The sequence below is a fragment of the Parasteatoda tepidariorum genome, chromosome 8, assembly GCF_982258835.1.
Source record: "Parasteatoda tepidariorum strain Cologne lab strain chromosome 8, Ptep-v5.0, whole genome shotgun sequence".
Taxonomy (NCBI): domain Eukaryota; kingdom Metazoa; phylum Arthropoda; class Arachnida; order Araneae; family Theridiidae; genus Parasteatoda; species Parasteatoda tepidariorum.
The window spans coordinates 80,519,351-80,544,402 of NC_141762.1; the positions used below are offsets into that span (position 1 = coordinate 80,519,351).

Sequence of the window (25,052 nt, forward strand, 5' to 3'; positions counted from 1 at the left end):
AAAGAAAGCTCATAAAAAGTTTTTGCGAGCTTTGTATGGAAAAAAAAATTATTTGAATCTCTTAGAAAAGCGTATAAAGTGGGTATATATATATATATATATATATATATATATGTTTACAATCTCCATTGCTCAATTGTTCTGAAATTTTTAATATATATAGACTATTGTTAAAATTATAAGTTATTGCATTTATAATTGTAACAATAATCATAACTTTCTCCTAACAGCTAGAAACTTTCATTATACTAGTTTATAACTTTAACAGCTTAAAATAATAGTATTCATACGAAAATTAATAGCGTTTTATTGATATTGACAATCTAAATTAGTGTTCGAAATTTTACAAGTGTATCTTTATTTTAAATTCATGAAGAAACTGAGACAGTAAGTAGCACGAAGTAAAATATCGAATCTTTCTGAAATAATACTTCAATGCAATTTTATTTCGATCATTAAATCGCATTCCATCACACCCAAAAGGCAATCGAAGAATACAGGTAGCTTTTAAATCTCAATTTACATTTCTCTTACAAATTCAAAGAATCCATGCATAATTTATAAATACAGCACTGATGCACACTATGTCTCTATTAAAAACAAAGGAAGAGCACTTCAAAAAAAGTTAGACGCTTTCTCAAAAGAAATAAAGCAAAACAAAAAATAAAGGGGGAAACAATTTGTCTTGAAACTACTATACGAACGACACATTTTCTTATATATTCAACTCTGTTTGTTTTCTTCGTTCACTTTTTTTAACTCGAGAGCTGATAAAGAAAAAGAACGAACAACGTATTTTATTGATAGGTGCACGGAGGAAGCTCGATGAAAAAGGGGAGTCTGTTCTAACATTGGGAAGTTAGTGGCATTTCTGGAATGCCAGCAACGCTGCCTCTGTGTCACATAGAGATGGTTCCGTCAGTTCCTGCCCGGGCATGTCAATTCCCGTCGAAACGTCTCCTCAAACTTACCCTTTTGTTTACTTCACTTATTTAGTTCTCTCCGAATACAAAAAGACAGAAAGAATGCTGTTGGAATGTTTTCGGTTATATTGCCGCGTTCGATATGTCCCCTCAATGTCTGCAAAGAACGTTTTTGTTTTCCTGTCTTTTGTTCTTTTACTGAAAGCATTTAATCCTTGCAATGGAAATCAGTATTTTCTTGCAATGTTTATCGAGAACCGAAGAAACAAAGCATTGAAAGAGATATAAATGTCTGAATAAAGAAATAATAAAAATAACAAATGCCCAACGTTCTATTGGCATTTTCCGTCACAGAATGCTAATACAACTTCAAGTTTAATAACAACAACGCTAGTGTACTTGTGAGACTCGCTAAAATATCCAAAAATAATTCTTAAATAAATGCAACACGTGTAAAATAATGCTGTGAATGGAAAGTAGCTGTGTTTTATTCTAACATAATCGAGTTTAATTCTTGTCATATAATTAAATCTAGTTTTATCAGGTTTAATTCCAGTCATAGAATTAAATCTAGTTTAATCAGGTTTAATTCTTATCATAGATCTAGCTTAACACAAGTCAACTTAATGAATTTCTGTGTCGTTTTCACATTGATGTTTGTACAAGCAGGTCACATACGTGTGTACGTAATCTACGAGTTTTTTGAGATGGAAGTTGTAAATGAAATTTATTATCGACTAAAGTATACAATTATTATTATCAACCACACGTTTATAGCAATGCAGCAATTAACACTTCTGAATGAACTTAGGAATTGCCCCTTCAATCAAGATCAAGCCATTTATGGATGAATATATTTAAAAAACAATTATCTGCTACCCATTATTTCCAATTTACGACTTGCATTTTTAAATCGAATTATATCATCTGCTTATAGTCACTTTCTTGTTCATATGGTGTCACAAGGAAAATTGTTCAAAATTGAGAGACGCCAAATTCTTAAAATGTGTCCCCAAATATTAGAAATGATACAATAAAAATGAAATTATAATGCGTTTTTTTATAATGACTAAAGTTTAAAATAAAGAAAAGTATATATATATATATATATATATATATATATATATATATATATATATATATATATATATATATATATATATATATATATATATATATATATATATATATAATAAGTTAAAATAAGATGGAGGTGTTTAAATTGTCTTTGACACACAATTTTAAAAAATGTTTAAATAAGTAGGAAATTTAATGACTATTAAATTATTAATTAACAAAGGAAAGCAAGCTAAATATCAGCTTTCAAACGGAAATAAAAGCTGATCATTAAAGTAAGTTATGCAATTAATAAAGAAATTAACAAAGGATAAATAAAAAAAACAAATATATAAGAAACAAATTATCAAACAAAAACTTACAAAAAAAAACAAGTTAGCAATTAAAAATTAGCAAAAAAACTAGTTAACAAGAAATCACAAGAAATAACAGTTAATGTAAAAAAACTAACAGTTAATAACTATAGAAAACAAACTAACAATTAATAACTACCAAAAAAAAAAACAACTGTTACTAACTTAGAAAAAATTAGTCGAAAGAAATACTTAATCCCTTAATAAACGTGCTTTTGAAGCACATATTATTTTATTTCACATTCAAAATTATTATCACAAACTATTTAACACAGTGTATAATAGGTAAGTAAACAGCTTTTAATCTAATTTTTTTCAATTTGTCCTGTCAAATCGTTAAAAGTGTGCCGCATCAAAAAAAAAGGTTGAGAATCACTGATGTAATGCTTTATATTTTATAATGAAATAGCTAAAAAAATTACTTGTTTGATTATAGTCTAACATAGTAGTTTTAACACTGAAAAAAAATTATTTTAAATTTAACTTTTTAGAGTAGAATGATATAGGGAATAATAATATAATATATAAATTATACAATAAAAAATTTATGAAATTATCATAATGGTACAACTTGATTGGCATGTTTTAAAATTAAGATGAGTTTCCATGCAGGTTTCTGCTTTCATGGGACAATAGGTTTTTCATGAAAAACAAAATAATTTCCTTAAAGTAACTAAATTCAAAAAAATGTCTGTTGAAAATAGTAGAAACAATTTAAATTTCCATTATATACTTAAATTTTTTTAATTAATTTTTATACTGTCATTTTTATTTCAAATAGAAAAAAACTAATTCACTTTTTTGCTTTTTGATAAAATTGTGTAGAGTTTAGCAAAATATATTGCATCTGAAATGAAGCCTAATTTTGATTGCCATGAACATTAATTTCCTAGTTTAATAATACGGAAATTTTTTTTTTTTTGCATTTGTTATTTTAAATGCAATCATAATACATTTATTTCTGAGCATTTTTATCTCTAAAACAATATCTGCATATGTTTTTAGTGAAATATAATTATATCCCTAACACCCACTTTTACCCCACTAACCAAAACATGTTCCTTAGAATGCATCACCATAAGAAAGTAATGAAACAGAATAAATGTATTACGCTTCATATTCAATTGATATGAATCAAATGTGAACAAAATGCATCAAAAGTGTCAGTAACATGAATTTAATGGTTTGAGTTTCGAGCTTACTTTAAAAAATAGCTTCATTTTAAACCCTCTTTACCCCACCTGACCCTATAATGTGAATGAGTAAACGATATTGCATTAGCCTTTTTTTTCTAAATCAAAAAACTGTGTATGAATTTGAAGAATAAAATTTTAAAAATTAAAAATTATGATAGATAACAACTACTTTAAATAAATAAAAAAAACTAGCTCCGTGTAACGATTTTATGCTTAACATAGTTTTTTTCTGCTCTTTTTTTTTTTTTCTTTTTTTTTAATTTCTATGTTATACATAGACATATTAGTATTCAAAGCACTAATCTGCAAAAGAGGAAACAATAACAGAATAAAAAAAGGAAGAAAAGAAACAAGATTAAAAAAAAAACTTTAATTCGAGTAAAACATTTTTGTTTCAAATTCTCAATGACCACCTAAATCAAATTAAACTAAATTGAAGAAAACATAAACAATCGTATTTGCTCTAATTAGAAAAACCACCCACACAGCTTGCAAATCACATTTTATTTATTTGTTTTTTTTTCCTCCCTCCTTGCATATGCATATCCTTATGTCGTATCTACATTTCCGAGATGAAAAAAAGAAATAAAAAAAAAAAAAGAAAAAGTCGAATAATCTAACCAAAAGAACAAAACAAAATACAAACCAAAATTGCATTATTTGGCTAATACGATACGTGGTTGGATCATTCGCTAGTTTTTGTCTCACCCCTTCCCACTCTACCCACTTGCTAACTTATTTCTTTGTTATTTCGTTTCGTTTTCTTCCTTCATTACTTAAGTAATGTCTCAGATGGAAACGGGCGTTCGTTCCTTTATTTTTACCCGGGATAACATTCCCCCACCCCCCTCGTGCTAGAAGAGCCAATGAGAAGTGAACGTGAACTGAGTGACAAATTCCAAATTAAGTACCTTTGGCCTTCGTTTCTCAGCGTTTGCACTCGCCAGAAACTTTAAGAGGAATATAGTTCTTGTGTTGCATTCTGCCTTCGGGGAAAGAAGCAAAGATAATAAACCGGTAGATAGAAACATGTTTCTTGAGGGGAATGTTTCTGGTTCTTACAGGATAAAAAAAAGGAAAAAGTGGGATTGCTCAGCATGTCAGCCTTAATCCTTTGAAGCATCTTCGGGAATTATTTGTCCGATGGACGGTCATGTAGAAGATCGCCTTTCTTAATGTACTTTGCCTCATCTCCGACTCGGTCTTCCATTACTACCGTGTTTCGAATGCATTCTTCCACTTATGCTTCTTCGGGAAGCATAAGTATTTCTGAACCAAATAAAGTACTTTTAGTCTACTTTTCTGTGATTTGAAAACTGATTCTGAATTTCCTAAGCTTCGTTGGAATAAGTCATAACGTGGAACTATGAATATATGGAAAATAATCCGGCTTTTAAACGGAGGGTTTTAAATATGAAATGCAACTAATATTGAATTGATTTAAAAAATGTATATGATTCCCTAATTTGTAAACGGAATGGTTTCGCTCCTAAATATGAATTGATTTTTTTCAGATTTAATTGTTCTAAATAAAATACCATAATATTTTTCAAAGCCAGCAGAATACGTTTAAAGTTGTCATTTAAAAAAAAAAAAAAAGACAGTTTTACGCAAACAGTTCAAAATAGAATGTTTTTAGCTCGCACTTTATAACGTAAATTTTTTAAAAGTAGAATGCAATTATTTTAAATATTCTTTCATTATATAGACTCAGCTCTGAAATGAAAAAAATATTACGTTTTTATATTTCAGATATGATGTTAATTGTTTTAGAGAGCTTATTTTAATATTTAAAATATTTCGTTCTATTCATTATCAACTCCAGTTCATTTGGTAATTTTTTTTTCTGAAACTTCATGAGGAAGTTTAAAAATGTATCAATTAAAATATCAATTTCAATAAAAGTTAAGATTTGAAATTTAAAAATTGCACTTTTTAAGTGAAGTCGCGTCTGATTTTTTAATGTGCAAATTATGTTTATCCTATATTAATTATATTTTTAAAAAAACATGTTTATCCTCATTTTCCCGAAAAATAAATTTTAGTCTCATTTTCAGCAGATTAAAAGACAATTTATTAATATTTAAACTCCCTTAGAATCTGTTAGCAAACTAAAGAATAAGATATAACTAAATTCGTTCAATTAAATATAGTCTGAGTTTAAAATAATTACGTTCTGTTTTCAGACAAAACTGATTTTTTACAAATTAGTCTAAATTTTCAAAATTCATGCTTTTTTAATTCAAAAAATATTATTCAGCTACTTTTATTAAATTCGCAAGTATGAAACAAAATTCTGTATAATTAAATAGATCCAGTCGCAGAAAACATGCATTGTTTGAAAAAATAATAAGTATAAAAAGTATAAGAGTAACTGATAAGTTGTAACTAAATAATATTATGGTAATTAGGAAAACTAACTTTTGTAAACTTGTAATTTTATCCGAAATATTTGAGATTTATTACAACGAATACGTTCGAATTTTTTTTGAAGCTAAGAAAATTATCTTTCATATATAAAATCAAGCAAAATTAATATACATATATATATATATATATATATATATATATATATATATATATATATATATATATATATATATATATATATATATATATATATATATATATATATATATATATATATATATATATATATATATATATATATATATATATATATAAATGAACATGGACAGGTTATTTTTAAGTAGTTAGCATAGAATTGAAAACATGATATAATTGAAAAAGCTTGCATTTAACTAAACAAATTATTTCATAATCACAAACAGCAAGCTTAGATCACTTTTCCAGAATCAATTCTCAAGCCTATGTTTGCCAAGACCAAAACAATTAGCTTAAGCACTAGTCCATTATTTCAGCGGTTATTCAAAACGCCCGGAGAATCTTTATGGTATTAACCGTATGCGTATCGTAATACTTTTATCAAATTACCTTTTTTCTTTGACTTTCCTCTAAGCGAATCTTTGGAACTTAATTAAATAATATTTCATCTCTTCTGCCTGCTTGTTAAGACTTTTGGTAATGAACGCAGAGCAGGTAAGACTGATTAATTTGAAACATTTCTTAAATTCTTAAGACTTATCTTAATTTCACTTCACGTTTCTCATATTCAAGTTTCGTATATGATAATGCAGTTAAATTTAAAATATTTTATATATAAAGAAAAATAGATATTAAATATCTTTTCCTTTTCACTAAGAGAAAATGTTTTAAAATATGATGCGTTTTGTAAACATTAATTTCATAATTAAATTAATAGCATTGGAATCTCTACTTGCTTTGAAAGTTAAATGCTATTAATCTAGTTTATCTTAAAAGAAATAATCACTTATATTGTTTTTATTTAGCTTTGTTAAGTGATTAACGTTCCCTAAAACTGACATATATGTCAAATATATGGTGTTCACCTTTTAATGATGATCCGAGTCTTTCCGTCAGAATATTTTTCAACATGGTGGAAGTGGATTTGAAACCAATCCTAACTCGATGTTACATAATTTTCTTTTCTCTAAATTGTGCTATCTTTTCAGGCTATCTATCTTTATAAGAAATGATCACTTATATTGTATTTTTCCATAAATGACTTAGCTTTGTTAAGTGATTAACGTTCCCCACAACTAGCTTATATGTCAAAGATATGGTGCTCACCATTTAATGATGATCCGATTCTTTCTGTCAGAATATTTTTCAGCATGGTGGAAGTGGGCTTGAATCCCATCCTAAATTTTGATGTTACATAATTTTCTTTTCTCTAAATTGTGCTATCTTCTCAAGCTATCTATCTTTATAAGAAATGATCACTTATATTGTTTTTTCCCCATAAAATACTTAGTTTTGTTAAGTGATTAACGTTCCCCACAACTAGCATATATGTCAAGGATATGGTGCTCACCATTTAATGATGATCCGAGTCTTTCCGTCAGAATACTTTTCAGCATGGCGGAAGTGGGTTTGAATCCCAACCTAACTCTTGATATTACACAATTTTCCTCTCTCTAAATTATGCTATCTTTTCTTCAACTTGACAAAGATTTATAAGTCTTACTTTGTAATGAACACCAAAGCCAGGATATAAAAACAATAAGAAATTACAATAAAAACCACAATTTTATTCGAAATTTTAAAAAAAGTAATAATGACGATTAGAAGACAATTGCAGCTCACGGTGCTCATTTCAATACAGCGTAGATTGATTGGCCGAATGGTTGAAGTAATAGCATGGCCCCCGCACCTACATTTACTAACTGTACACGATCTCTCCCATCTCTGATTCCGCTAGGGTTATTGCACGGGAGTGAATTTCAACTTACAAAGATACAATTTGAGAAATTGCAATCTGATCAGACATCCTTTATTTAGAACGGGGAATCGAACCTCGTACTTAAGCTTACAAAGACTTAACTCACCACATCTATTCGCGCACATAATTTTATACTGTTGTTAAAAACATTAGATTATTGATAAAGATAGTAATTTTGTAGTTAATTACTTTGTAGTTAGTTTTTCAATGCTAAAGCCGAATGGTAGACCCAATAAGTAATAAAGACTAATATGCCTATTTGTTTCCTTTCTCTTTAAACTTTACCGTAAGAATCCTCAAATATGTTTAGGTTACATTAAAGAAAGTTATAATACATAGAAATATGAAAATAACTAACTAAACTTGAAGAAAAAATATTTAAATCCATCAAAATACTGCTCCTAAGTAATTAGCTCCATCGATAAAAGAAACCTGGATTTCAAATCACGCATGTTATATCCGTAGTCTGAACTTCAAACTTCGGTGCATTCTACTCCTACTACTGAAGCTTCAGAACAATCAACTTTCAGTAGCTTTAGTAAAAACTGGAAGAATTGATTTAAATAAAAAATTGATATAACTTTATCAGAGTGGAAATCAAAATTTTTTGAGCACTCAAACACGGCACACATTCTCAAGACACCTAACGCTTGAACTAGAAATAAGGACAAAACACAGTTGCCAAAGGAAAAAGTTAAAGAAATAATGTGAAATAGGAAACAAAAAAAATCTTGGTGGCTAAGAGAGAAGTGCTAGAAGAAGAAGGCACATCAGAGCTGTATGCATATTTAGGCAGAAGGTAAAGCTTGAAGCTGAGTTGATGTAAATAACTAGAGAATAGCCATTTAGTCATTTACTGAAGTTGAATCTTGTTCCATTCATATGAATCCCGCTTCCCTAGTTAATGACATCAACTCCGTCCCACCACTATATTTCAAAAGAAAATGTTTCTCACCCTCAATTGCCTACTTCATTCACTCCTATTCTCACTCATTCATCTCGGTTATATTTCACATTGTTTTTTTCTAGTCTTTTTGTTGGCAACTCTGAATTTTTTTGTTCTTAACTTTTTCTAGTGTTTGTTCGTGTCACGTGCTGTTTGTCTTGAAAATGGGTGTCACATTTGAACGCTCTAAACGAAGCTTAATTAAACATTTATACATTATACATTCAAAGAAGCTTAATTAAACATTTATTAGAATATGTTACTTGTTATTTTATTTTCAAAAAATTTTGGTTATATTTTCTTAATTACCAACTTAATTTGCACTAGATAAGAAAAATTCATTGATTTCTAGCATTCCTTAAAATTCATCTTAATCACAATCCACGAGTTGCATATTCGGATTTTGCACAGACAGAAAAGGTTAATTATTTTGATGATGTGAAAGATCTTATTAAAATATAGAAATACGTAGTTCTAAAATTAATTTATATCTAAATTGAAATTAACAGGAACAGAACAAGTATATTTAATTATGCATAAAAATTTATTCGCATATGTCGAACTATCATAGTTTCTACGATACATCGAATGCATTTAAAGTTTTTTTTTTCTAGTTTAGATAGAAACCTAAAAAGTTTAGAATAGGAATAATAAAGAAAAATCAGAATGCTTCTATGTCTTTGATTTTTTACATGCAATAATTTTGGTAATATCACTAATAAATATAAATGTTTACAAACGATAGAAAAACAAAATGGTAACAGAAAACACAAATGAATAATCTTTGTGTAAAATATGTTTTAAATCTAATCGAATTTAGCTAATAAGAGTAATGCTACAAATTATCTTGCGGTAAATTATAAATTTAAACTTTAAATAATTGATACACATAAAGAAGTTAAATTAACTGCCGAAGAAAAGCTGAATTTTTTATTTCTTATGACAGTAGTAATGGAATGAAAAGAATTAATAATTATATGAATTGAATGTTTAAGGCTACAGTGGACTCCCAAAATCGTGAAAATCACTCGAAAAATCGATTCTCTGATTTTGACCATTTTGTATTAATTAAATGATCATATTATTAAAAAATCATACTATTTATAAAAACCTTAGGAATTTGCAAAAAATCTTAGAAATTTTCTTAAAAAATTTTGAAACAGTTTTTATTAAAAAAATACAATAATACTATTATTATTTTCAATCAGAAAAGATGTAAATGATAATTTATTTAAAAAGTTTAATTTATTCTTTTTTAAATTTCACGTAGCAACACATTTTAATGAAATTGTTTCAATCTAAAAATCAGACAAAAAAACTTTGTGAATGGCTCAAAAATGATTATCTTCAAAAATTATTGAAAAAAAAAATTTTTTTTTTTGCTTTTACCAAAATATTTTAAAAGCTTCGTAGTAATTAGCTTTACCCCCAATCTCTTTCACATTCTAATTTTTATAAAACTTTTATCATTGCATAGAATCTTATTCAGAATTTAAAAAAAAGAGAAAAATAGATTAATGCAAACATTTCTTATTACATTTAATTCTCTAATCTAATTTTACCATGCTTTTATTTTTCTCATAAAAAATGATACAGAGAAAGAAAAAAAATATTCAAAAAGAAACCCTACTTTCATTATTCAATCTAATTTATATCCATAATATCCAGAATTGAGTAATATTTATTTTAACGTCAACTATAAAAAATAAATTTTGTTTTTTTTAAAAAAAATAGAAGATATTATATAAACAAAAAAAATAGTAACATAAGAGATAAATAGTTTTAGTTATCTTTTAGAAACATATGGATCATCATTTTTGAAGTACATATTACACAGGATATATATATATATATATATATATATATATATATATATATATATATATATATATATATATATATATATATATATATATATATATATATATATATATATATATATATATATATATATATATATATATATATATATATATTACTGCTGTTTACATTACAGTACAATATAAAGTTAAAAATCTAAAATAAAAAGTTCATATCATTCATTCTTGAGTATGTTTTTCTTAATCTTTTTATTAATATATTTCTATATAAAAATTTCAATTTTACGAGTTAATATTTAATTTGCTCAGTTATGCCAAATTCAAACTTTTGCTCTTGCTTTTTCTACAAGTAAAAAAATTCAAAATGAAATATTAACCTATGAAATCCTTTATTGTTTCTCTAGTGTCACTTTTAGAACGATCGGACCAAATTTAAACCATATTATTATTGCTGTGTTATACGTTAAATTATATATATGTATATATGATTCCACATATAACACATAAATTTAAATAATATATTACCTTACGAAACGCATTGATTTTTTAATTTCGTTCTTTGAATGATCTTGTCCACCTTGATCCTTATTATCACTGTTGTGTAATATGTCTAACCATATATTTGATTCTATATATAACACGTAATTATATACAAATCCATGAAATCCTCTATTGTTTCATCAAATGCAATCTTAGACTTATTGGTTCAACCTTTAACCATATTATCGCTGTCGTGTTATATGTTAAACTATTTGCGTGATTCGATATATGACACGTAAATTGAAATAAAAAATAAAACTATGAAATAGTTTATTTTTTCTTCAATTCAACTCTTAGAATAATCGGTTCAACCATAAACTTCATTATCTCTGTCGCGGTATATGTAGAACCAGATACATGGTTCTACATATAATATATAAATTAAAATAATATAAAAAATATGAAATTTTGATTGATTTTTAATTGTGATCTCGAAAAATTCGGTTAAACATTGAACCATATTGTCAATATCGTGTTATATGATTAACCATAAATATTGTTAAAATTTGCTGCAACCTTAACTACATGAACTGTGTTTCCGTTCACGTTGTACTGATTCGGTTATAAGATCAAAACTTGTTGCAGTACTAAGATTCAGTAAATTTGTAACATAATTGTTATTTAAAAACTTGAAATTTATAACAATGTATTTTAAGAATGTATAATGTAGGAAGGAAAACGCATAAAATAATGATAACAGTGTAAAAAAATTATTGTGTGAAATTTTTTTAAAAATTTTTTTTAACTTATAAATTATTGTATTAACACATATTTTAAAAGCAAATATATAAAATTTTATTATGTAATCGAATAATATCCATAAGTAGCTAAATTTTAATACTTTCTATACAGACATTTTCAAATATTACGAAAGAAGATAAAACATATCATGTCTATTGATTAAATTTGCGGACGAAAAATAAAAATAAAATATTTATTTAGAATTTGCGCTACGTTTATTTACAGAAATTTTTCTCTCAATATTATAATATTCAACATAAAATATTTTAAATCTATATATTTTTAAACATCAAAATGTCATTATGCATATAAATATGTTAGTTTAAGATTATCAAGATCGCAATATTTAGGACTTTGCTAAGTTTCTATAATTGGATTAACAAAAGAGTAAATAAATTTCAGTTCTTAGGAAACTTAGGAGGGTTACAAAAATATTTAGTTTTTAAGTACGATAAGGTAATTATTTAGTTTAGAATTAGGCTTCAGTAACAGGCCTATTTTTTATGTCAATGTTATCCGAGATATTAAACTTATTAGATTTGATTTTATATGTGCAACGTAAACTTTAACATTTGAAACAAATCAAAATTCACGAGCCGTATAAATTCATTTATAAAACTTATGCTCATCATATTGTATTGAATTTATGCTTATTTTTGATTTTTTCCAAAATTATTGTTACTAGTGTCTTATTGTTACGAAGAACTGAAATATGATATTTTTATTTTTTCTCTGAAAGTAACAAAAATGCTAATTCATTTTCAATTTTACAGTACTTGATAATTTTTATCCGTGCATTAATTATTAAGTTACATATCTAATTATGAAACAACATGAAATGTTTTTTATATCTTTTTGAAATTTTTTAATTGCTTTTAATTTTAAAGACAAAAACATAAAATATGTTTATTCGGCAGTAGATATCAACAGTTGGTCAGAATATAGGGGAAAAATTAGTAAAAAAAAATTTATGAAAAATAGAAAAAGGGAAAATAACAAGTAGTTAAAATGGCCTAAATATTTAAATTAATAAAATTAAGCTTTCGAATATTTAATATTTTAGTCATTAATGTCTTTATTTGTATACTTGATGATGGTATCCATTAAAATAAATGTGGTAGCAAATATATGGTATAGAAGTGAATCATGAAATTAGAAAATCAGTGCTTGTATTGGCATAACTGTGATGAGGAGAATGATGCTACCACCATCATTTTTGATAGATATAATTTTATAACCGTCATTGAACAAGTCGTAAACCCAAATTTGGGTTTACGACTACTATTGTTCAACTCCGTAACCTTGTAATTTTGAACCCAATCCAGAAGACAAGGAAACTCCTGGATCAAGTATAACATTTTTGGTTGCATCAATCTTTGATTGCATCAATCAGTGGAGAGGAATGCAACGTGCTTTGCTGCAAAGGCAATTTATAAAAATGCCGAATTTTGGAAGAAATTCAACAAAATCCTGCAGTGATGTTGCAACAGAAAAGAGTGTTTTGACATTTGCCTATTGCGTTTGTGGAATGGTGGGCATCTATAAGACTATTTTTTCAGCTTCGAAACTATATGTATTTATGCTTACTGTGTGTCCTTTATTTAATATAAGTATTATCCTATTAACACTTTTAAAATCACCCGATTTACGGCCGTACATCACTCTTAATTTTTCTATTTGAACTACTTTTTCTTAAACTATGTCAGACGAAAACCCGAGGAAATCGCAAATTAGAATTTGCATAAAAACAAATTAATAAAGCTAAAATTAAAAGAACACTTAAATACATAAATAAAAATTTTATTAATTATTAACTACTTAATTTAATTATTTAATTTAATTATTTTCAATTAATTATTTAATTTAATCATTTAATTTAACCATTTAGTTTAATTATTAATTTTATATAAAATCTGGTTTACTCAAAAAGAAATTCATGTTAAAGAAGTGTTTTCCAAAAAGCTTTAAACTATTTAAGAACAAAATGGGAATTATATATCTATAAGCTGAATTGCGTTGTGCAATATAATGGGTAAACACACGTACAATAAAATAAAATATTACAAGATCAGATGCGAATTTTGTAATTATATCTTTATGAAACTTGTCTATTGTGTAAACTAAAATTCGTATACTATTTTTTATATTGTGATGAATATAATGATTTTTCGACTGCTAAGCTTTCGAATATAATACATGTTTAAACTGTTATATTGATTATAAATCTTTAATTAATACTTAATAGCTGATTTTTTCAGTAAAATATATATGTTGATTTTTTTTAACTATTCCAGGTAGCATGGATACACACAGATCGCTACACATTGCTCACATTACAGAACCGTGTTATAACGCGGAATTCGAGGTACAAAGTCACTCATAGTAATCACAGAACTTGGTGGTTACACATATCTGATGTACAAGAACGAGATAGAGGAGAATACATGTGTCAAATCAATACGTCACCTATGAAGAGCCAAACTGGCTACATAGAAGTTGTTGGTGAGTTAAAACTTTCTCAAAAATAAATGTAATTTGAAATTTTACATTACTTGGTAAAGAGATAAGGGCAAATACGTAATACAAGATCACTTTTACTAAGGATAAATTTTTACTCTTTGAATAAAAATTATCACCACAATAATGTTACTGTTTATATGGATTTTCATAAATCCATAAAACAATATTTTAATTTTATTGTCAATTATTAAGTATTTTAGCATTAACTGCATACATTAAAAACGAAAACTTAGTAGTAAAATGAACAAAAGTACCGATATTACACATTGGAATAAAAAATTATAATTATTTTAAATAAGAAAATAATTATTTAAAATTTCGTCCCAGATTTATGAGGAATAAGTCCAAGAAAAATAAATCACTAGAAATATGGATTTGGACAATTTGATCCCTATCGTTTTTTATTGCTCCTTAATTCAGAAAATAATTTACTGAAAGTATTTCTGAATTTTCATAATTTAGTTTATTTTAAGTGATTATTTAATTACAGCTTTATAGAAACCTATATAAGGAACTTTATACCTAAAATGACGGGCTTGGCCATAATAACCCCTTGGGTTCTTTAGTAGGTATCCCGTAACCCCAGATAGTTTTGGGTGTTAGGTATCCTTTGCTATATATAAGGTTCACCAGTTTCGTTAAAGTAAGGAAGAAAAAGTATTATGTCCATATCTATAATTGTTGTTCATGGAGAAAAGGAAATGCATGAAAATTGTCTAAGGAACTAATGTAAATACGTAGAAATGCCTATTTTCCATTTAATCAAATATTTTTGTTAACCAAATCGAATAAGTTACTTTAGAATTTTGATTACCAAATCTATCGTTTTTAAAGTAATTATAATTATATTTTAAAATTTTCGATGTCTAATTATTTTACACGCAAACGATTAGGTATACAACAATGTTCAGTCTTTCTAGTATTAAATTATTTTATAAGCATCCGGAATTTACTTGATTACATTTGTGCTCATGCTTATTTCAATTAAACAGAGGGTTTTCATAAAATTATTATAGGCAAACCGTAAAACGAATTTGTGTTACATGGCAGAAATTTTTCTCCCTAAATTATTTTGTCGTATTTTAAAAAAATTTGCGACAAATTACGCCAGTAAATTTATGTAATAAAGAACCATTTATTTAGCTGTTATTTTTCCAGTTCAAACAAAATAGTTAAATAACCATAAATAAGATGGTATTCAAAATGTTAAATGCGAGAAAAATTGTTCATAGCAGCTTTTATTCATTTCGTTTAAGCAACCAGCATGTTATCGCACCAACTAGGCCCCTTTAATGAAACCAATTAGTTTCTTTTGATAGTTGCATATTATAGCAGAGAGGGCTAATTTAACAATTTCTTGACTGGCACAACGGAGGATCGAGTCCAAGAGTTGACACTACAATAATTCCTCCAATCCTTTTAACACACGAAGAGTTTCCAATGTCCTACACTCTCCAATTTGTGACCCTGGGCAATTGAAATATGATACTCTCATTCACGCATAGATGGCAGCACAATAAGGCTACTAAATTCTCTTGAGTGTCCAGTTAATTTTCTTTTTTATTTTTTTGAAAAATTAATGCTTTTTTTTAATGTATAAAGTAAATATATTAACTCTTGGGAGAAAAGGCAGCGTTATCCTGAACCTTATATAATGAAATCATACAAAAAACTATAATCAAAAATTAAAAATTATTAATATTTACTGCTACTAGAAATATTTCAATCTAAATTCGGTTATGAAATTTATTGAGGCATTATAAACTTCTCCTTTTTTTGTTGCAGATTCCTGTTTCCACAAATATCTAATTGCACTTTTTTTTCAATTTAAAGGTACCGTCAGCTATTTTAAGTATACTCATCAGTCTGCGAATAAGCTGCTAACTATTAGTGTTATACTAATTAGTTTAAGATAGTTATGATTTAGAAAAAGTAAATTATTAAGAATAGAACAGAACGAAATCATATTAACTCATTTAGCAGAAAGCTATATATACCTTAAAAAAATTATGTTTAGGATAAATTAGATCAAAACAATTTTTCGATGTAATTTCTTATCTCTATGTGTTTAGTTTTAGTGATCTCACTAAACAACTGAAATCCAATTTGCAATTTAAATAGCAATTATCTATCCGTCAAAAAAGTTAATAAAAAATTCTGAAGTTTATTAGATATTTAAACAATGTCATTAGGATTAATAAACAATGAAGAATATTTTCAGCACTGTTTAAACTTAAAAAGTTCTATTACCTATTATTTCCACAATAGGATGTATGGTTAAACTCATTTATTTTGAATTCTGGATTGTAAATTATCTGTCATTAAATATTTATTTTTTTTAAAAGAATGTTATTACATTTGGAATGGTCTAGGGAAGTTAAAGTATATTATTTGATTAGCTCTTAAACTATATAAGATGTTCAATTTAGTTCTTTTGCATTTTTTATTTATGTAAAATCAATTTTTCAAACTAGTAATTAGTTCGCAACAGAAGTAATTTTGCATTTTCTTTTCTTTTTTTATTTTTACCATTTTTTATTGCCTCAAGAGTTTATTATAAAAAAACGAAACTTAATCTTTTGGTACAAAATGTTACATGTGCTGAAAGCGTTACATTTTTCATGCGCAAGACATTAATCTGTCAGTCTTATCTCGTATCATCAATAATATTGTCTCATATCATCACATGTCCCATAGATTAAAATATAAATTTGTAATTTTTAGATAAGAACCATTAGGTCACAGAGGCTAAAGTATTGAGCTGACATTGTTAAGTTAAGTGCTGGAGTTCTCTTCTCCTTAGCAGTGTAAAGCGCATCCAGCTTCATATTAAATAGGTTCCAGCTTGTTTGGGTAGAATTTGTGATGGTGCGTGATGATGGCCACATTCTTACTATCATGCCGTTAGTCAGAGCATTAGCATGTTATAGTTTATTTTTGAAAGAAAACTATTTAGGATAAAATTTCCTTCTCTTTTATATATTCGTATTCCTTACAGCCCCTACTGAATTGGGTGATAGCTAGACTGTATAGGGACTGAATGCTCCCATTCGCTTTTCTAATATAACTTCTTAAATGGGATTGCTACGAATAAAATCCAAATATAGAATGAATATATGCGTATGCTTTCGTTCCAAATTATTTTCCTAAGGTTGTTTAAAAATATTAACGGAAAAGAAGACAAATATTAAATTTGTTAAAATAAAAAACTTAAAAATCATCAATATGTAATCCTAGTAGTTTCAGTTATTTCAAAAATTACAAACATCAGTTCACATTAGATTTTTCTTTATTTAATTTTTCGTATTAGATTTGTAATCAAATATGTATGTTCATTAAATCACACATTAGCATGAGAACATGTAAACAAATGTATACACTTTGCACATAATTATTTGATTGAGGACTTTACAAAAACGCTATTAACATTTAACAAATTTCTTGTTTAGAAGAGGAAATCGCACCCGGCTTGATTGCTGTCAACCATTCGAAATCGTTTCTTTAATTTTTATTTCGACAGATTTCCATAGCGTACTAGCGTCTTTCTCTCTTAAATATTTCTCACTCTTAATGTATTTATTTCTTTAAAAAAATTATTGACAGGAATTTCGAAGTTAGTTATTGAAATTATATATTATATACACTTTTTTTTATATTTGTAATGCAATCAGACTGAGATTTCCACAAAAAAACTTAATAAATGCAAAAAAATCATAAAGTGTTAGAAATGTATCAGTTTTAAACACAGTTTTATTTTTCGACGCAAACATAGTAACGAAAAATTATTTTTTATTAATTACATCTCACCTTTTTTTTATATCATTTACCCAATCTATAATTCTATTTGAACCACTTATCGTTTTTCAGAATATAACGCCAAAGATAAAATTAAAAATTCAACATGGCATAGATAAAGTGTGCAAAAAGTGAGAAAAAAACCCATATCCTTGATATATATCTTTTTCTTACAATATCCTTCCTAGCATAATTCTCATTGTGAAAAAAAATTAAGTAAACAAGTGAAATTCAAAACTAATGATACTAAAGTGATAAATAAAGCTTAAGCCTCACTTTCTCCTGCGGAACCTAAGCTTCGCTCCAGAATCCTTTACGGATGGAAAAGCCGGGTTTGATAAATCGCCGGCGATAGAGACACTATATCATTTTAAAGGCCATCTGTTTAAGAGCGGTTTATTAGTGCGGCATAAAGGCTTTAAGTCCAATTTGTCTGTATGTGTCATGCTTTTGGTACTAGACCACTTAAGGGATTATTGAATTAGTAAGCATAGACATTACACCATTTATACAATCCGATATCGAAATATGATGTATGGAATTTAGAGTAATATTTAATACTTTTGCATTCAAGTTATTTATCGATCGCGGGTATAATAAATGGTATCAATTAATTTTTACTAATGTCACAAAGCTTACCTTTGCTAAATCAAACCAAATATTTACATTTGAAGTAAAATATTTTATTCTTCATATTGCAATAACTTGCGTTTTTAATTATCGCACAAGTATCTAAAAAAGCTAATATTTAAAAATTTCGCTATTTTCTTAGTATTAAAATGCTTTTCTCTGAAATATTAATAAATTTCATTCACATTGTAAATATTTATTTTTTAATTTAGAGTTGATAAAATGAACTATGAATTAGCGCAAAAATAAATTACCGAGTGCGGTAATAATAAATTATTTTAATTTATTTTAACCTAATTAATTTATTATTTATTTTGACCTTAAAATTAAATTTACTGAATCAATAAATCTGAGCTATCCATTTTGCAGTGACATACGCTTAGAATTCGGGCTTTGTATTATAACTAGTTAATATTTAAATACTTTTTTTTAATGACTTTTTTCGAATTAAATTATTTTTTCTCCGAAATTTTGATAAATGTAAGTGCAAACCCTAAGCAAGTTCTTATTATTAATTATACACCCCTTAATTTATAAAATTTTAGATCAAGGCAAAATGTTTTCCAGTGTTATAACTTAAAAAATTTAAAAAAAATATATTAATGCTACATTATTTTATAATGATAATGATGATGATTGCATATAAGATTATATTAATACATTAACAAATATTAAGGATACATAGTATCCATTTTTTTAAAAATATATTTGTAAATCAATATTTATAAAAAAATAATAATATTGTTACCTGCATCATTTAATATAAAATTGTAACTTTTTTTACCTGCTAACCATTAGGTATACAAAGGAAGAACTTCATTAAGAAATGCTCTCTATTTTTTTCGAAGCATAGTTACCAAAACAGTAAACATATATTTCCATTAATTCGTTAATATAGATTACAGGATGTGTTTTCTTTTAACACGTCATTGTACTCCAATATTTTTAAGGATATCAAAAGAACAATAAATCACCTTGAATCTTTCAGCACTGAACGCCACTCCCAAATCCATACCAAACAAAATTGTTTGCCATCGCAGCATCTAACACATACAAAAGCTTTCATTAGCTTAAGTGCTGCGATGCATTTTTTATTCCTTTTTCCCACTAAACAAAATAATCTACCTGTCTAGGGATAGTATTTGGCACCAAAAATAGGAGAGAGTGAAAGGGTATAAGCTACTTTCTGAATATTAAGTTGTTAATGAGAAGCACGTTAGAGAGCTCCTTTCTTCAAATAACAGTTGTTCTTGTGTTACGCAATTTGAAATACCATAAAAAAAAGACCTTAGCTCATTTATTACGCCCTGATTGTAATGTTTTTCTATTTTCTCTCTCATCTTTAACATTTGATATTTTAATTCTTTTGGCAGCATCGTACATCCATCTACTTGCACGTGCATACACATTTTGCGTATTCTCATTATTAAAAGCACCTTACGCGGGGATTATGATCCATCTTTATGGATTCAATTATAATTCAATTTATTTAATTAGTACATAATTTTATTTGAAAATTACTTTATTATTTTCCTTATTCTTTGAATTTAATACTAGCGTTCCATTTGTAATGTACTGCCTAACATGGAGCAAAAATATAAAAATAAAGGAACGAAGCTGTTTCAAAATATGCATTTAATGATATTAAAATTGACTACCCAAATTTAGAACCAGAGTGTGGGCATGGGTGGTAATTCTTACACTGGAATTCACATTTTTTATTCCATAATTGATTTCTCCAGAGAAAAAAAAATTGGAATTTAAACCACCGAGAACAGCGGTGCCTCAGGGGTTACAGCATTGCTCTCCCAATGAAGTGATCCAGGTTCGATTCCCAGCAGCGGCTTTTTAATGCGAATTCTGTTCCCAGCTCGCACCAGCCCAGTGCTGATTGAAGTGTAGGTTAGAATTTACGAGTCTTAATTAAAACAATAAAAAAAAATCGTTCAAATGGGGTAATTCTCTTTTATTCACAACTCAAGAAGTATTTTATGAGATCTCCCTGGTCCCATATCTCAAAAATAAGCTCACAAACTTAATGCATAATAAAATTAAATTAAAATAAAAGAATTCTGTAAAAAATATAAAACAGAGTCGGACGCCATAGCAAATCATGTAATGATGACGCATGCGCACTGTTTACTGTTACTCTTGAACACTGCAAAAAAATATACTTTTTAATTAATGGATCATGGGTTAGAATCCCCTTGCCGTCAGGATAACCATAAGACAACTGCGCGGTTTTCATTTCCTAGTAGCTTAAATGCGAGTTGGTTCTATCAAAACGTCCTCTGCAAAGATTAGTTTGCCTTAATACCAATGATACAGGAGTTCCATGTAACTTTTGGGCTGGGATCAAAATTGCAGGGCTACGAAGATAGTCGTAAACTGAAAATAAGGTCAGTTGTTTAACGCAGGTTATGAAATAAAATTTAAAGCACCAATTTTGATATCATTGAAGACGTCTTTTGAAACTATTCCGTACGTTTACATTAAGTTAAGCTTTACGTAAGCATTTGTACATTTTCAAGATATTTGTTTTTTGGACGCCCTACTTAAAAGCCTTTTGACTGTACATCGAGCAAAAAACTTAACTTGAACAGCATAATGAAACTTGTTACAAATAATGCTTTTCGATCTTATAATTGATTAGATGTAAAATGATTAGATAGTACGTTTAAGGAAATGTATCTCATATCGCATTAGTATTAATTAGCTATTTAGGAAATAATACAGCCAAATTTTACGTTTATAAAACTTTTGCCGACATGAATTTTTTTATTGCATCTTTTCTTTAAATATGAGGAGCCATACAGTCCAATTTTAAGACAAGAATAAAGATGACTAATACCGAAATTAGTTTAAAAACACACTTGAATTATTACAAACCAAATGTCTTTATATAAAAAAAGCAACAATAGAATATTAAAAACATTTTATAATATGTTTAATTTGATATTTTAACCGTAAAATATAATTCGGGTTTGGCTAATTTCAGTTGTGAACACTTAAGTTCATAAGTGAAGGCGAAGTTAGTAGTTAAAATATGAAAAGTATGAAATATGAGAGACTTGCAAAGGAATTTGGCACAGTGCCAGCGCTGGAAATAAGAAAAAAATAGCTTACCCATTTTGACGGGCCTAGCATACGCACTGTATACTAAGAAATTTAGGAGATAGGTTATCATTTATGGAGCAATATGTCTGGTAAAATACCGTACTGTATAAGAATGACATTTCTAGAAAAAAATACATAATTCTGAGTAAAAAGAAAAACTAAATATACTGTATTTAAATCATTCATTTGGAAAGTATTCAGTCAATATATCAACGATTTATCAGAAATTTCGCATTTCAAATTTGAAGTTCTCTATTTCCACAAATTTAGTAAAAAACACAAAGCTGAAAAGTGAGTTTAATCAAATAAATATTTATATGCCATGCCCTAAGGTGTCATGATAAAATTAGCACAACTACCAAAATTTACCACATATTATAAAACGAAATAGTTAATTGTTAATTTAAAATAAAATCAATGCTAAACTAGTTCGATAAAAATTAACGAGCTTTTTGGTGTTTCTATAGAGCCAGAAATATGGTAAATTTTGCAAATATTCTTGTAGATTTTTACCTCACTTTATACCCCAATGTTCAGTGAGGACAAAAAAGAAAAATATAACTATAGAATTCGCTAAAAATATTAATAAAATAATGTATTTACTGTTAAAGTATAATTCAACATGACCTGTTTAATATCACATTAGTGTAAATTATTAAAAGAAGCAAAGTTATGAAGAGAAAAAAAATTGTATTGCGTTGCGCCAAAATTAAAAACCAAAATATCCTTTAATATTAGCTTTTCAATATTACAGTTTCAGCACCAAAAGGGAAGTAAATATTTATTATGTTTTAGGAAACATTCCTCTTGATAAAAGATTAGGGAAGTTTTTCTTCTTTACGCGCAAAATATATCTTTGCTAAAAAAACAGATTTTTCATAGGTAAAGAAATTCTGATTATACCCACATTTTTCTTCAACTGCCATTTTAATTTTTAGATCTTAAATCTGAAAATTTACCATAATATTACTGCTTAATAAAATTGTTATATGCATAATATAATGTATTGTTGTTTTGTTAAATATGAAGTTGTTTTATACCTAATGCTGTTGGCAGAAATTGGAGAAAAAAATTTCAGAAGCAGCAGATGTATAGTTAACTCATAGAAAATCTTTCCAGAAAGACACCTGGCATTTTTATTGTTTAACAATGTGCCACACGAAACAAAAACTAAAAATTACGTCTGAGACGTTGTTTATGATTCCGACAACGTCATCATCATCATCATCGGAGGTAAAAGGTGGAAATAATACGTCAAAAAAGACTCATCTCATTCTTTTCAACTTGTTTTAAGTTTTTCTTCCTTCCTTGGCTGCGATCCAAAAGAAAAGATGCGGTACGTGCAATAAAAGAAAAGCGAAAACGAAACTAGAGAGGCGAAAAACGAGACTTAGGGGGAGGGATAAGAATGATCTGTGAGGCTGAAGTCAAACCTTGCTCCACAGCTTCCGAAACACATACTAGGGCTTCCGGTTATTTCTGAAGTAGCCGTTATTCTTCACTGTGGTTTATAAGAATAAATTGACCAGATAGCTTAATTTAATTATAGAATACCTAGATGATAAAAAAAAGTCAAAAATGTGAATTATCGTGCCTAGCATGAACTTTAATATTCTTGCAAATTCTGACTTCATTCATACGTAGTATTGCTTAACGTGGTAAAACGAATTTTAAAAAAATATTAAGAACATTTGATGACCTGTAACAAATGGTCCTTTCTTTTAATTAGTTTTTAGTTGCCCATTCAATGCCGATTTGTTTAAATATGGAATTGTGAGCAATTATGACTAAATTAAGAGCAGGTCGTTTTTGATTAAAAACTATAATTTTTAACTATAATTTATAAATATAATTTTTTCTGCATTAATAGCCAAATCTAACCTGATACCTCTTTAAATATGCAGTCATTTACACAATACCGTAGTCATTATTAAAGTATAATTGTTTCCTGTAATTTACATTTTGTAATAGTTTTTTTCCCAGTTCCCAGAAATCATTATAATTTTTTTGTATGTATTTCGGTGTTATTTTTTAAAAATTAAGATAAAATATTTTATAGTTGCAGTAACATTATTTTTTATTTTTATTTTACACCTATATTACTGTTTGATTTTTTATCAGTAAATAAATATATGCTATTATCAAAAAATTTCAAATGTTGGAAAACTTATGTTTTAAAGTGAGAAATTGTACATTGAAATTGTATATGCTCTAAAAATATGAGCAACTTAATTCTTTTAAATATGTATAAAAAAATTTAACAAATTGATCACTTTAGCAAATCCCAGGAGAGAGAGTAAAAAATGTAAGCCAATCCTTTCGAATGATAGAATCCAAAAAAATAAATAAGCGAAATAAAGAAAAATAAAAGTTCAATAACAAGAAAAAAATTCGGAATTTTTTTTCCTATTTTTAAGATTTAAAACTTTTTTTTAATTGAAGAAATATTACCTAAAAACGCTTTGTTAAAAATAAAGGCTTAATTTATAATCATACTTCCGGCTTTCTCATTAATTAATTTTTAAATGACTAATTAACTTAGGCTTTAATTTCTTTCTTTTCGTGCTTATCTTTTCATCCTGAAATGAGGGAAATTATGTTTCTTAATCTATAGAGGAATCGAAAGAACATAATTAGTATGTAAATTATAATATGTGATTGCTTTTACAAAACATATTCATTCGCGGTTTTTAATCTTTCTTCATTAGAAATTTTCTTTATAACCATACAACTAATTAATCATTAGCTTTAGTGGTCGCACTTTGTTTTAGGTAGCAGTATGTCTCGTTAACTTAATTAACTAAGAAATAATTCATATAGGTTCCTTTTAATTTGGCTAAAATTGCATGAAAAATGTATCTAATTTTTAATAAAAGCAAACAACTAGGTCAGTCAGAAAGAACTTGAATAAAAAAAGTTCCTAATTACGTTCATACTTAATTGACTTATTAAATACCCTTATATTTACGCATTGTGATGAATTCTGCCAAATCCAATCCTTAAGTTACTACTACCATGTTCGTAGATGTGAAATATGATCCTTTTTTCCGGAAGAAAAAAAAGTGCTTTA

The 25,052-nt window shown here is 27.1% G+C and overlaps 1 protein-coding gene across 1 annotated transcript in view; it reads left to right on the forward strand.

The window, feature by feature from the left end:
• Positions 1 to 25,052, forward strand: part of LOC107454682 (neurotrimin) — a 196,623-nt gene that overhangs the window by 124,233 nt on the left and 47,338 nt on the right. Inside the window, exon 3 of the mRNA XM_016071956.4 lies at positions 14,215 to 14,422. Coding sequence (XP_015927442.1) covers positions 14,215 to 14,422 — 208 coding nt within the window. The remainder of the gene's footprint in view (positions 1 to 14,214; positions 14,423 to 25,052) is intronic.